General features: G+C 32.3%; 1 protein-coding gene across 1 annotated transcript; it reads right to left on the reverse strand.

Moving 5' to 3' along the window:
• Positions 1-422: 422 nt before the first annotated feature.
• On the reverse strand, positions 423-8193 carry LOC109798499 (protein STRUBBELIG-RECEPTOR FAMILY 3). The gene is made up of 17 exons (XM_020358815.3): positions 8031-8193; positions 7351-7538; positions 6556-6685; positions 6382-6453; positions 6124-6189; positions 5974-6045; positions 5803-5874; positions 5629-5700; positions 5482-5547; positions 5222-5287; positions 3930-4351; positions 3347-3813; positions 2423-2694; positions 1676-1814; positions 1358-1494; positions 1117-1273; positions 423-1022 (listed from the first exon to the last, which is right to left on the reverse strand). Exons 2-17 carry the CDS (start codon positions 7469-7471, stop codon positions 948-950), a joined length of 2406 nt encoding a protein of 801 aa, XP_020214404.1. The 5' UTR covers positions 7472-7538; positions 8031-8193; the 3' UTR covers positions 423-947.
• Between the last annotated feature and the right edge of the window lie 6859 nt (positions 8194-15052).

Raw genomic sequence — 15052 nt, forward strand, 5'->3', positions numbered from 1 at the left:
CTAGTCTAGAGAAAGAAAATCCTTGAAAGAAAAATCAAAGCAAAGTTTAGTAGCCATTTGCCAGGTTATTATTATAATGAAAGATCTTCTTTTATCGTATCATTGTGATTACTGAGCGTGAAAAAAGTTAAGACCTAAAAATAATAATTTAATAAGTTGTAATTTTTAATAAATTTTAATCAATAAAACAAATTCTCAAAATGAATGTTAAATATTATAAAGTATGGCTACCATTTCTTTTACTAACAAATTAAAGATTCAGAGAGCTCGAAAGAAAATATTTTGGACCTAAATGTCCAAATCCGGATCTTCCATTGACCAAAACAAGGATTCACGCTTCCTAAACACACTCAATGATGGTAAGAATTAATTTAGGGTTCACATACAATGTTCTCAATCAAAAATATAGACCGAACGTACACTAATCAAGGAAACAAGAGATATCTTTTTTGTAGTGTACAAAGAACAATCAATATCAAATTACAATGTTTGTCTGTGATTTAGTACAAATGATCAACAAACTTATATCATGAAGGATGAACCTAAAAATCACAAGAATGCCCACAAAGGAATTACATCATTATCAAGAATTAGGAAACAATTATTAAATAAATGGGTTAGTTAACACGCCTCTACGATACTGACATGGCATGGTTTAATCAACTACGAAATTATCAGATATGATACGACTACAAATTCGAGTTTTGGTCACTACAATTCAATCTCTTCTTACATTGATTGGACAAAAATTCTTGGAAGAACTTGGCATGAGAATGTTGAATCGGTTAGTAGGAAATAATGAAGCATGTGGAGACAACAAATTGGGCTCCCCTCAGATGACATGATGTCTCTACTAGTCGATATTCAGCAAGTGAATCTCCGCATATTATGATTTAATTCACAAAAAATTATCTCTACCATTCTCATTTTTCATTTGATTCACTTTGCTAAGAGTCCCTCCTTATCATATTTAGCAAGTATAGGACGACCTCGGACATTGCTGGCCTAAATTCTGGCTCGGACTGCATTTACATACATTCAAGGCAAAAAATCAATTCCATGAAATAAAGATTCGTTATAGCTGGGATTTGAGTTCACACAGACAAAGAGTGTTACCTGAAGGCATCTAGAAATAATGTCTGCAAAATTTGACAATGATTTTGCCGGGTAATCTCCATTTAAAGAAGGATCAACCATTCTTGATAATGCATCAATATCATGAAGTTGGGGAACTGCCCATCTGACCAGAAATTGCTCCCCTCGTGGACGCGTCCTGTCCAATATGTTCCAAATAGTGAATTAACTGGAGAAAAAGCCAAAAGATTAGTGAAGTACTTAGCTTATTCTGTATTCTCACCTATCATGGGACTGACGACCAGTCATAAGTTCTAACATGATCACTCCAAAGCTGTACACATCACTTTGATACGTGTAAATTCCAGACTCAAATTCAGGAGCTCCATAGCCATAAGCAGTGAGAAGGTTCCCCGAGAGCTAACAATGCACAGAACATTAGCAGAATTATAATGCAAACTACATTGACATACTTATTTAATGATACACTGTTTAACAATTAATCTTCAACAACAGCATGAGGTGCATCAACCCAATAAAAAAAATTTCATTTCCCTCATTATGTTGAAAACAGCTTTTACAACAACAAATAATGTCTTACCTGACTGACAGATCCCGAAGCTATTAATGGAGCTAAACCGCAATCAGAGACTCGCACAGATAGATCATCATCAAGGAGAACATTGGCAGACTTCAAATTTCTATGTACTACAGGTGGCTGACATAGCTCGTGCAGATATCTTGTTAAAGGACAAGGAGTATTAGATTCAGAACCTTCAAATCTTGTATCTTTTAATATCTTAGAAGTAAAGAAAAAGGTTCCACCCCTCAACTTCCAATTATGTTTTTGCAAAAGCTTCATTTATTTGTCTAGAAAATCCTATAGCTCTCTAAAGAGACTGAACAAGAGATCTCTTATTGTTAGATAAATCAATATTTGGTCGCCACCGATAGCTTGTGCTTTTGGTTCAATTGGGGCTTGAAGTGGTGTTTAATTATTCATTATCTCTTTCATACAGAGAACAGAGCATAATGTATTTTGAATAACTGTAAGATCTACATCAAGAAGCATTGATATTTGAGGGTAAGCAACTAAACATGATGTTTTACCAATTTATACTTCACAAAATTCTAGTAAGGTTGGAACATGGTTACCTCATTAATGATCAAGTTTTCTCAAAAATACTTTAAGCATCAAACGAATTCATTGAGGAAAATTGAAAATTTTAGGCAGGACAAACTAGAATTAAAAAAAATAATAATAAAATAAATAAACTTTGAACTTGTAAGCTACAATAAAAAGCTTGAGCAATTCTTTTTTCTAAATGATAATGATTACTTGACTTACTCTAAAGCTCTAGCTGCTCCAAGTGCTATCCGAATACGAGCATTCCATGAGAGTCTTGTTTTGAAGTCATCATCTGAGTGGAGTGCATCATACAGTGACCCATTACTGCAGTACTCATAGATCAGAAGCCTTTGACCGTGCTCTGAACAGTATCCAACAAGCTCAACAACATTTGCATGGCGTATTCTGTCAATACTATTTACCAATTCAAGAAAATCATCATCCTTCTGATGATCAGAGGCTCTCTTGTCCAGTTTCTTCACAGCTAGAAACTAACAGTTTATAAAGGAGGAGGCTTGTGTCAAATATGAATCCAATCAAGTGATAGCACCAAGATTATTTTAGCAGGTGAAAGAGAAACAGAGATAGAATCAAGATTTGATAGATCAATATATGTATTTAGTCATTTACCATGTCATCCAAGAAATATCTCACAAATTATTGAATAAACAGTCTTACATAGCTTAAAGTTGTTCAAGAATCATGGACCTAACAGAGACCTAAGCAATTGTATTGTGTCAGCAAAAAGAAGAGGGAGCCATGGATCCATGGATACATATATACTTCATGTCAGGAAGACACATTCTCATATAAGATTTTAAGAGAAAAAAGTTCTAATGTGTGAAAAACACATTATCATGCAAGAATAATCATCAGAAAAGAAACTACAAACTGCACCAATAAAAAATTTCCATGCTTTCTACACTATATTTGATATCACAGACTAGAAACAAGAACATATAAGATGACAAAATGAATATCATCTGTTCAGCTGAAAGAACATTTGAGAGATGACCAGACAAAAAAGAAAAAAGAAAAGACAGCATCAATCACATTAATGTAACCATTATTGGCTATTAAAGGGTGATAGAAAATTAAGACAGACATAACATACTTAATGTAATTAATAAGCAACAGTCCTACCTTGCCGTTAGGAAGCTCTGCTCTATACACACTACCCAGCATGCCTCCTCCTATAAGATTTTCTTGAGAAAAACTATTTGTAAACTGTTGAAGGGATGCAATGGTGAAAAATTTTGCAAAAGTGGGAGGAGGAACTGAACTTCTTATGGATGGATTGGCATTAGTCTCTCTGCGGGATGTGGCTGGCCCCACAATCACCCTCTCAGTAGTAGGAGGTGGTGGAGGTGGGGGAGGCGGAGGTGGAGGTGGAGGTGGAGGTGGAGGTGGAGGTGGAGGTGGGGGTGGAGGAGGAGGCACTGAATATACTTCTAGTGCACTCATATCTATCTCATGATCTCTTGGCTTTGGTATTGCCTCCATTCTCTGCACATCCTTCTTTTGATCACCCTGTGGATTTGGATTAACCCCAACTCTCCTGGTCTCTGCTTGATGATTCTCTTTTGGCCTTGAAACACCCGCTACTGGTGCTGTTATTTATAATAAATTATAATTTTAAAAATTAAACGTTTAAATTGGATAATCCCTTCTAATGAATAAATAAATGTTGGGTAAATGATTAAACGAAGAACCAAGGTATATTTGCCTTTTTCCATTTGACTAGGCGGTTGGACTGCAGTCCCGTAATCCCTAGCACTTTGTCTTTCACCACCATATGTACCAATTTGATGTCGCTTGGACCTTCTGTCATCCCGTTCTCTTCTGCTACATCTTGGAATAAAGAGAATGAATCCTAGTAACAAAATAATGAATCCCAATACACTACCAATAGATATCCAAACCACCCTTTTTGTGGTTTTTTTGGATTTCCCGGTATGTGATTCATTTGCTGCAGTTGGTCCATCAGCTTGTTTAGTAGGTACACGGCCGCCAGAAGATGGTGTCCCAGAAGCCGGAGTTCCTGTCGGTGCCCCAGAAGCCGGAGATCCTGGTGGTACTATTGCTGGGGAGCGAGGTGAAGAAGCAGGAGTTGTAGTACCATTAACATTAAATGGGTTTCCAGCTTGTCTGCATTACAAATATCATCTTTAATAACTAAAGCTACAAAATAACTATATGTTCTTCAAATTCAAATTTCTGATGTGACCAAAATCAATTAATAACGAATGAAAAAACTTTAAACAAGGAATGAACACATCAATTTTCTCAATAGTTGCAAGATAATAGCAAGCTACAAGATAGCCAGAAAATATAACATAATAACAAACTCAAACACAACTCAGCCACATAAAATAACCCAAAACACCACCTTAAGTCCTGCTATTGCCAATCGGACAATAGTCTGATCGCCACTTTTTTAAATGTACCTTTGCATTAGCATTATCCTTTTATTTCCAATTGCTAAATATTATTATCCTTCTTCGGTATAATTTAAACTATGAAGTTCACACCATATGTAATTTAGCAGACCCAGAATCCCAAATTTAAAGCACCAGTATACACCACACAAGCTAATACCTCAATCAACCAGGGTGCAAAAGAAATGTATCTTATCTATTGCACAATGAATATTACAAATTGGAAATTATGTATAATCATGACTCTTGAGACTTATCATAAATAACATGTTTCTTTTTCGTGGCCAATTAACTAGAGGGAACATCTAATTGGTTATTTAACAGAGTTGCTGTGCTTCTGAAATTCTGCAGAAATATCTATGTCAAAATATCATTTATTGTCTTTCAGCCTTATATGTCCCTAATTTTGCTTAAGTGCAACACCACAAAAATCTGAAATTAACAAAATCATAAATTTTTTCAAGACAAGACAGTTCGAACCAACTAGTTCCATGTCCATCTTCACATTTTCTAATTCAAGATATCCTCCCATTTAAGCATTAAGAAAAAAATACATAAAGTCCTTGATTTTCATACTTACCTGAAGTTAGGGATGCTTAGTAACTTTGGAGGTATTGGGCCAGCAAACTGATTGTTCTCAACATTCCTGCTCAAACAGGCGGGAAAATCATAAATTTAACGGAGAATCAAGTAGTATTAACATTAGAAAGATAGAGTCTAATCCTATATGCATTCTAAAAGCTCTCCAAATTTGGAGAGCTTTTAGAATGCATATAGGACTCCAGACCATAATGAAAACAATTATATAAATAATATATTATGAAAGAATAAGAGAAGTACAAATCTTTCAGAGGAAGGTCTTGTAACACATCAAGTGTCCCAGACAACTGATTGTTCTGTAAGCGTCTGCCAACAAGGAAATAGTGAGTTTGTGTGATATAGAAAATAGAAGGTCAGAACTTGATCTTACTGAGACAAAATACTAACAGGGTGGTCAGAGACGACAAGCTATCCATAGAAGGAGGCAATTCCCCGCTCAAATTATTATGAGATAAATCTCTGCACAACAGTTAATGCCTCCATCAAATATTTTTAATGTATAATGAAGCAAAGAATCTTCATCCCAATTGTCTAAAATAAATATTTAAAATGGGGCCGTACAGATTGATCAATTGTGTAAGTGACTGAAAAGCATCTGGTAATTCTCCACTTAAAAGATTGTTGTTAAGAGACCTGAAAGGAGAAGATTCAAATATAGTTTGGATGAACTTGCATAAATTTAACATCAGCTACCATACAAATTTAATTGAACAGGAGAAGCAACAAACTCACATGTCTGTCAGTCCAGTCAAAGTGGATAAAGAGATCGGAATGCTTCCAGTGAACTGGTTGGCTGAAAGAAAACTGCAAATACAATCCATCATGCCTTTTTGCACAAATCGTTGGAAATAGCTAGTATCACAGAGTTGGGTTATTACATACAAGTTTTTCAAGGTCACTGGCAAATTGGATGGAATATTTCCTCCAATGTTGTTGTTGCTTAGATCACTACATCCAGAATACATTGCAAACAGTAAAGAGGATGCAGAAGAAATTTGTTTGTACTATGAGAAGAATGACCACTGAAATTCATGAGCTGAGGAAAATGCAATGGATGCACAGACATGCACAAGTTCATGCATATGTGCATGCACACACACAGATAAATGCACAGAGAAAGAGAAAGGAAATTATATTTACATTACAGAGATTGAAACAAAAGTTGACAGTGTATCACCCAGTTCTCCTCCCAAATTTGCAGCATTTAGAACTCTGTCAAAAATAAGATGAAAAGAAAACTTCATCTAATTTGAGAGATGTCAATCAATAAATCAATATTAAGAGTCAAACCAAAGGGATAACAATATTACATACATTTTTTGTATGAATGATCCATTACACTGAATGCCTTGCCACCCTTGTCCACATGGATCCCCTCCACTAGCAACCCACCCAGGGAGAACAGGGGATCCCAATGAGATATACAAGTTATTAATTGCAGCAACTGATACAATTAGGAAATTTTAGAACTCCTATAGACTTCAGATACATAACATGATAAATGTTGAAAGTAGTAATTCATAAATCTTCTGTTCTAGTTCACAGCCACTCAATTAAGTAACCCTCCACACATCAATCACGACAAAACAAAACATTCTAAATATAGAACTACCAACATTCAATAACAGTCCAACAAGACATACAAAACAAACCACAAAAGTCTTTTCCCACTAGGTGACATCGGCTACATGAATCACACAACACCATTCAGCTCGGTTTAAGATCAACAGATCGGTTAGACATGAAAAAACAGGGCAAATAGTATAATTATAATATTAAACCAGGGACATTTCAAACATAACAGTTAACTGTAGACTAAATAGGGACAGCAACAAATTGCAATGCTTCAGTTTTAAAGGGGAAGTAGGCTATTAAGCCCAAAGTATTATCATAGAACACGTGAAATCCTGTTTGATTGCCAGTAGATATGAGAGAAGCACATAGCCTTCAACCACCATTGAGAAACACAAACAAAATATAATATTAAAAAAGAAGCCCCAGAAGATTGCACTATCAGCTAACCACTACACTTGGGTGACCTCAGACTCTTGAGTCATTCACGAGGGAGACCAAGCAAAATGCAGAAGGCAAAAGAGTTGGAATCCTTACCATCAGTGGGATCAGTGACTGCACTTGAAATCTGAATTGTGCAGATCAACAAAAATCCCAATAGAACTTGTCCATAGATCTCTACTCTCCCGCACTCCAAAGCAGATCTCTTCCAACCCATTGATCTCCACCTCAACCTTAATCTTCAGCACACTCCTCTCAGTGAACCCAATCACAGAAGCATCCTCCTAACAAAGAAGAATCAGGTCAACTCCCTTGAAGCTACTATCACCACCTCAATAAATCCAAAAATCCAACGCAAAAAAATAATGCACACCCCATGATTCCACAGACACCAAAAACATGCCAAAACACACCCCAAGATTAAAAAAAAATTAAAAACACGTTGATTTCAAGCATTAAACATGACCACTATGATAAAATCTGAAAACATAATAAAATACTGAAATGAACTTACTTGTAGAAAAATTAAATTAAAAGCATAACAAAGTTGGCAAATGCTGAGAAATTATTTTGAGATTGTACTAATAAGAATAAGTTACAGTTGTTGGTGGAGTGCTGAAGAAAAATAAACTTGGCGTAAAAGAGTGATGATAAAAGGAGTGGGAAGAGAAGGGAACGTAAGCACACATCGCATTGCATCAAAAAAGGGAATTTGGCTATAATAATAATAACAGTGATTATTATTAAAGTAATTGAGACTTGCATAGAACCCTAACCTTTGTAAAAGAAGAAGCTGGGAACAAAGAAAAGGCAAAGGCAAATTTGGAAAGGTACAATGACGAAGATTAAGAGATTGTCTGAAACTCTCTCTCTCTCTCTCTCTCTGCTGTGTCTCACTGTTATATTTCTCTCTCTTTCTATAAACAAAAGAAAAGGGTGTGCAAGAAACGAAGTCAAGTCATATATATCTATCTACCCTGTAAAGTTTTTTTCAGAATGCCAGTTATCGTTCCCACGCGCCCTCGTTGGCGCGTGCATTTTCATTCCATGAATAGATAGAATTTAAGATATTTGTAATCATAATCTTAAATTCTTATAAATACTTGTTTCTTGCTTCACTTCTGTCATGGAATACGTGTATATATGTACATGTTCCCCATTAATGGTGTGACTTTGTGTTGTGTCGTTGGAAATTATTCCAACCTTGAACAAGACATGAGAAAAAGGTAATTTGATTCCAACCTTTTTATCTGCTTCGTCATAGCACAAGTCAGTTGCTTCTTCAAATTAGTATATATTCTCACCCATAAAATATAAATTATCACACTCTGGATATATATTGTCATAAAATTAATAATAATAACTGTTCTTTTTAATTTATTTTATTTATCTATAAATTCCACAAGAAACTGGTTACTTCTCAGCTTTATATTAACTTTTATTAATTTTTACTTTATTTTTAAAATTAAATTACATCACTCTATAGACTTAATTTTGATCAAAATTTATTTTATGAAATCAGGATATAATTTAAAATTAAGCTTACAAACACAGACATTAAATGATTGACATTTAATAAACTATATTTGTGGTTTTTATTTTGTCATAGATTTAAACATTGAATGTGGATGAGATCACGTTTTCTAAAAAATTGTAGATGAATCAGATTGGTTATATTAGCAGTTTATAATGTACCGTTTCTTTCGAAATAGTACTCTACTCCATTAAAAGTTAAGATATCTTAAATTACAGTTCAAAATAAGAAATTATCGTCGTAAAATTACAGAAAAATGTCACACTAGTTCAATTAGCACACATGAAGTTGAGTAATAATTAGTTTATTTCTCCACCTATAAACCTTATAATATTATCGGAGTGATGGATTTAATAATCTTATAATATAAACATGAAACCTGAAAGAAATATGCAAATATGTAATATGTGATTTACGTAAACAATAGTGAGCATATCCATTTAACCCCAAGCGTGTGGTTCAGCGGTAGGGGTTGATCCACGCTTAAGCAAGGTCAGGGGTTCGAATCCTACCTTGCATATGCAGCCGGTTAAATCTTGGGGCCAGCTATCCCACCCTTTGAGCAAGGTCAGGAGTTCGAATCTTACCTTGTGTATGCAGCCGCGTTAAGTAAGTACAACACAGATGATTGTTGCGTGCGTCCTCGTGGTGGAGAGTTTTCACTTGCTGCAGCTGCGCGTGGCGTGATGCTGCAATTTATTAGAATAATTAAACTATGTAATTTGCCAAACTGTAATTATTTTATTATCTATTGAAACTATAATTTATATACTCTTTCTTTAATTTAATAAGTAAATTAATAATATTTAATTTTCCTTTACAAAAATGCCAACAATCAAAGAAGATAGTAAAATTCAAATCTTCACAAATTAATATTATATTTTTAAAATACTTTTCTTGTTGTATGTATTAACTTTTATATCTTGACACTTGTTCTATAAAAATTACATATATCTATTTTATTTTAATACGCAAATCATATGAAAAATATTTTTGAAAAGTAATACAAGACTAATTATTATAATTAATATAAAAAAATAATTAAAATATTCAGATAATGTACAAATTTTCACACTATTGTTTGATTATAAATGATCATATAATTAAAATTATTAATATTTGTAATAATTACTTTAAAATTTAATTATATGTAAAATAATTTCTAATAATAATAGTTTGTCGAAAAAATAAATAAAAGTAAACAACATTTACTTGAAAGCAATAACAAAACAATAAATGTTTAATAATTGATCCTCTATCTTGAAAGTAAAACTGTGAGAGCCGTCAGTTTCTGAAAGAGAGTTTCACGTGCAGTATTGAATGATTGTTATGGGTTTCGTGATGCCTAATTTAAAAGCCCACTGAATTTTATGAATATCCACTTCTATAATTGGTTCGATACTGAATTTAATCATTATATATTTATATGACAACTTATTTATGATAGTCTTTGTTTTTTTTAAGAATTCATCCTCTTATTTTTTATGGATATGTATAAAGATAATTGTTGGAGTAATTAATATAGTAAAACAAACCGTATAAGCAACTGCGTTTAAGCTTTCAACTCGAAGGCTTTTGAGTTTCAATAACCATTGATTTTCCTGAAAACAATGATAGAATATGAGAAAATAGTGTCAGGGAACATGCCAGAAAGGGACAGAGACCACATTAATCAAGATAGTATATGATTTTGAATTATGAAAACATAATGACATAAATATGATCTTAAGAGAACTAATTATATTAGTAATTAAAAGTAAGTTTACAGTATAATATAAATTATTTTAATTGTAACATAATTTATATATTTAACACTATATTCTTAATTGAATCTGATACATTTGTTTGGGTAGTCCATAGTTTCATTTAATTTTCTGCTAAAAAACAATGGTGTTATTTTGTCACTTTCCTGTTTGTTTTCATGAAATAGTGAGTATTCGTTGGCAGCAAGTAGCAATGAAAAACGATAAGTATAAGCAGAATTTCCACGTCATTATTACGTGGGAGGAATAATAATAATAATAATAATAATAATTTGATTACGTTGGAAGATGAATGAGGAAGTCAAATTGGTAGGAAGTGACCGTTATTATGTTATGAAAATTGAAAAGGAAGAAGCAACGGAGAAAAAATAAGCAAAAAAGGTTAGCCATCTTTATCTCTTTAGTCTTTATGCCAAGTTGACACTAATCACGGAGCGTGGAATCTATGTGATGGCTACTCCTCCTATAAAACCCCTACGCTTATACCTGCATTACTTACATCTACACTTTATCAAAATTAATATAATTTCTCACTTCAATTAACACCTCATAAATGTGAATCTATACTTTTTTATTATATTTTACTCTTTATCGGAATCATGTAATTTCGTTTTTTTTTATTCCTTCTAGCTATCATCGAGTCTCTCAATTTTTTCCCATTTATAATTAAGATTTTCTATCATAATTTATTTTATTATTAGTTATACCTTCTAAATCTTTATTATATATAACTAAAATTTATAATAAATAATACATTTAGATATATAAATTATATTTAAAATTTGTATATATAAATTTTTTTAAAATATATAAATTATTTTTTAGATTTATAATAAATAAATTATATTATGATACAATTATTTGTAATTATTGATAGTTTATTATAAAATATTAAAATTTAATTAATAAATTTGTTTATATGATGAATAAAAAATTAAATAGGATAAAAAATTAAAAAGAAATTCTAAAATTCTCTTATCTCGAAGAAAAATGTATTCTTTTATTAAAGGAAATTTTTTAAACACACTATTATATAAGATAGTCATTTTTATTTAATATGTAAAGGTAAATTTAAAGTCGATATTTTTTTTATAATGAATACACATTTTTTTTATTATTGTTGTAAAATTAATAATGAATTCATGACTAATTAAGATAATTATGTCAATATAGTTAACTATAAGTCAGTATAATTCAAATATTATGTATTTTTTAACTTGTACATTAGATGAAATTAGGCCAAGTATACCTAATTATAAATGAGAAAAAATTAAAATATTTAATTGTCATAATTAAAACTTAAAATGTTAAAATCATACGATTACAATATTTGAAAGAGAGAGTGAGATAGAAAAGTTACAAGTAAGTCAAATATTAACATTTCATTTCGTTACATAACATTAGTGTATGTTTGAGAACTCATCCGACAAGCATGTATATATTAAAAACTATATGAAATTAAATGTTTCACCAAAAAAATTATAACTTCTTACTTATATTAGATGTGGAGAACAAATGCATATACAATTGCAAATTAATTACTTTCCAAACACTGCGTGCTCAATCAATTAATGGGGGCTGCTAGTGAGATCAATATTTAGTGATTTGGTTGAACTTGTGTGACAGAGTAAACTAGCCCCTTACCCATGTCAACTTTAAATTTTAAACTAATATAAATGAGTAATTCTTATGTATCTTAGGATTCATTCATTGCACTCAGAGTTTATAATTTGAATGTTCTCTAAGTTAGACTTTTTTTTTTTTTTACAAAAATCCAATTTGATCTTGAGAAAAAAATTATATAAGGTTTCTATTTAGAATAAAGTCTCATAAGCACTCAAGTTCTCATAAAACTTAGAGAAAGGATTCTAGAGAAAAAGACTATGGTTCTTGAGGTCCTAATACTCTAAATCTTCTCCTCTTCCTTCTATAATTCTCATTGTAGTTGTATTGTTGTTGAATGCAAGTCAATAAAAGTCTTGAAAATCTTGTTGTTAGCTTGAGTTAAGGGAGACACAAAACTTAGAGGTCTTCTTCCTCCCCAGTTAGCTTCAAATTTGAGATAAAGGAAGCTAAATTTGTGGCTTCTATGTTGTATTTTGGAATTGTTGGATAATCCTAGTGTTGGATATTGTTTGGATTTTGTGATGCTATGGTTGAGTTGATTTGAATTAGAAAAGGTTTATGTGAAGGTTGGGGTTTAAGGTTCATGGCAAGAATGTGATGGTTTTGAATGTTTTGTGGCTGCATGTTGATTATAAGTGCATAAATGTGTTGGTTGTAATGTGGATAAATGGTTTTGATGTTGCATGTGTAGGATCTTTGTTGGATTTCAGGTTTTGGGTTAAAATCGGGTTTTACACATGCATAACTCTGATATCGCGTCGGATGTGCCCTTTAGGCATCGGACATCATTACAACATGAGACTCTCTATCTCGATCATACTAAACGCAGGATTGATGACACTAGACATGAGGAGAGAGACTTGTCTTGAGTTGAATTGGTGTCGGGTACTATTTGAATGGCGTCAGGCATGAGAGCATTGGGGAGTCTCTAACTTAGTGATGTCAGGCTCAAGGTTGAGAGGTGTCCAACATGACCAAGACAAAGCTCTCTATCTAGATAACGTCGGACACTAATATAGTGACGTTAGGCATGAGTTAGACAAAGACGCTCAACCTGAAATGAGGTCAGGCATGGCACTTTGTCGCACGTGGTCCTAAGGGCTTTTTGCCTTGTCCACGTCGGGCACGGGATGTGTAGTGTCGAGCATGGGTGAGGTAGAGAGTTCCCTACCTGGATGGCGCCATACAGTAGTTGTTGAAGGAAAACATGTTGATTTATTTGACAAATTGTTAAATACTTGTTGGTTAAGTTGTTTGATGTTGTATGTGATGATTGTGTAGTGAGTTAATAGTTGAAAGTTGAGATGAGTTGTAGGTCGTGTGGTTGTGTTGAAATTGTTATATGCATGATGTTGTTGTGTTGTTGAGATGATGAATGCTAAAAATGCTTTTAGGCATGATGTTGTTGAGTTGTGATGACCAACCTAGGACTAGAGGTGAGGTTTTAAAAGTTACATATTTCATTGTGTGGATATTGTGTTGTGGTGCTTTGAGAGCCAAAATTTGTTGAATATCCTTTTTCGGAAGTTGATCCTTAAAGTGGATAGTTGTGTTGAATCTCCTCTAGAACAAAAAAATGGAATGCAATATAGATAACAAAATTTTCTCCTGTTTATAAAGACTAGGAGGAGTTAAATTAATAAAGGGGAAGTATCATTAGATTTTACACAATCAATGGATATATTTTTCTTGTTTTGATTCTTGAGCTAATCATTCAAAGAAAAAATATTACTTGATTAGACCCAAAAACTACCAGAAGTATGCACTATGCAGTTAGAGTCATATAAAAATGTAGGAATTATAGCATATAAAGGGATAAGGGAACAAATCATACTTCTTCCAAGCAATTAAATAAGAGTGAGACATATATCACTCGAAACATCCAATCAAATCCCAACTAGAAGCCGAAATATTGAAATTAAATTAACAAGTAGAGAGTAGAATTTTCCAAAATGTCAAAAAATAGTCTAAAATTGATTGGGCCAAATTCAATTAAGATTGAGAGATTTTTGAATGTCGCCGCACTTATGTATTTAAGGCTTGGTGGTTGTGTATCTCTTCGACATTGATTAAATGTTCTCAATAACTAATTTTGACTAGGCTTAACCATTAAGAATTCACCAAATCCAATTAGACCAAATTCAAATAGGCTTGATCGATTAAAAAGTCAATTACTTGGTTAAACATGAGCCAATTATGCTGTGGTGAGGCCTAAATAATTGACAGAGTGAATATTATTTACCTAAGTAACGATTAATGTAATCATGTTAGGATTCATCATAAAAAATTCATAATATTGATGTAACTAAATAAATATATAGCTTGCCTTTAGAGTTATGAAACACTAAATTACTCTCTTGAATATTTTAGACTATGACTATTGCTAGACTTTTTTTTAAGAAAAGATCCTTGTTTCAAAACACTTACAAACAACATTTTTGATAAAAAAAAACATTAAGAATCTAAACTCTCACCACCACCATACAATTTACATTTCATGTTGGATATATGTTTAATCAAATATTCAAGAAAAAATGTAGCAAGACCAGTACAAAATAAATAGAAATGCACACTTTCCAAATCAATGTATTTATTGTTGTGATTGTGAACAAAATGAAATTTCAATTTGTTTGTAGAAAAGTGACAAAAAATGTTTGAAAGAAGAGAAATTTTTTTTTATCTATTAAAGAGATATTACTATCTTTTATTAAATCAACTTATACACAAATAAAGTGATACTTTTTATCTATAACTACGTGTCTAAATTGAGGATTAAGTCTTAATTTTTAGTTAAAAAATATAAATATTAAAATATTTAAACTAATAGAAATCTAATTATCTATTTATTTGTACTAAATGACAATTTGGGCGATAT

Source organism: Cajanus cajan, chromosome 8 (genome assembly GCF_000230855.2).
Source record: "Cajanus cajan strain Asha chromosome 8, NIPB_CcT2T_4, whole genome shotgun sequence".
Lineage (NCBI taxonomy): Eukaryota > Viridiplantae > Streptophyta > Magnoliopsida > Fabales > Fabaceae > Cajanus > Cajanus cajan.

Coding starts and splice junctions, on each gene's coding strand:
- LOC109798499 (XM_020358815.3), bottom strand. CDS start 7,471: ATGGGTTGGAAGAGATCTGCTTTGGAGTGCGGGAGAGTAGAGATCTAT. Junction 3,814..3,929: donor GCCTAGTCAAATGGAAAAAG/GCAAATATACCT, acceptor TATAAATAACAG/CACCAGTAGCGGGTGTTTCA. Junction 2,695..3,346: donor CAGAGCTTCCTAACGGCAAG/GTAGGACTGTTG, acceptor ATAAACTGTTAG/TTTCTAGCTGTGAAGAAACT.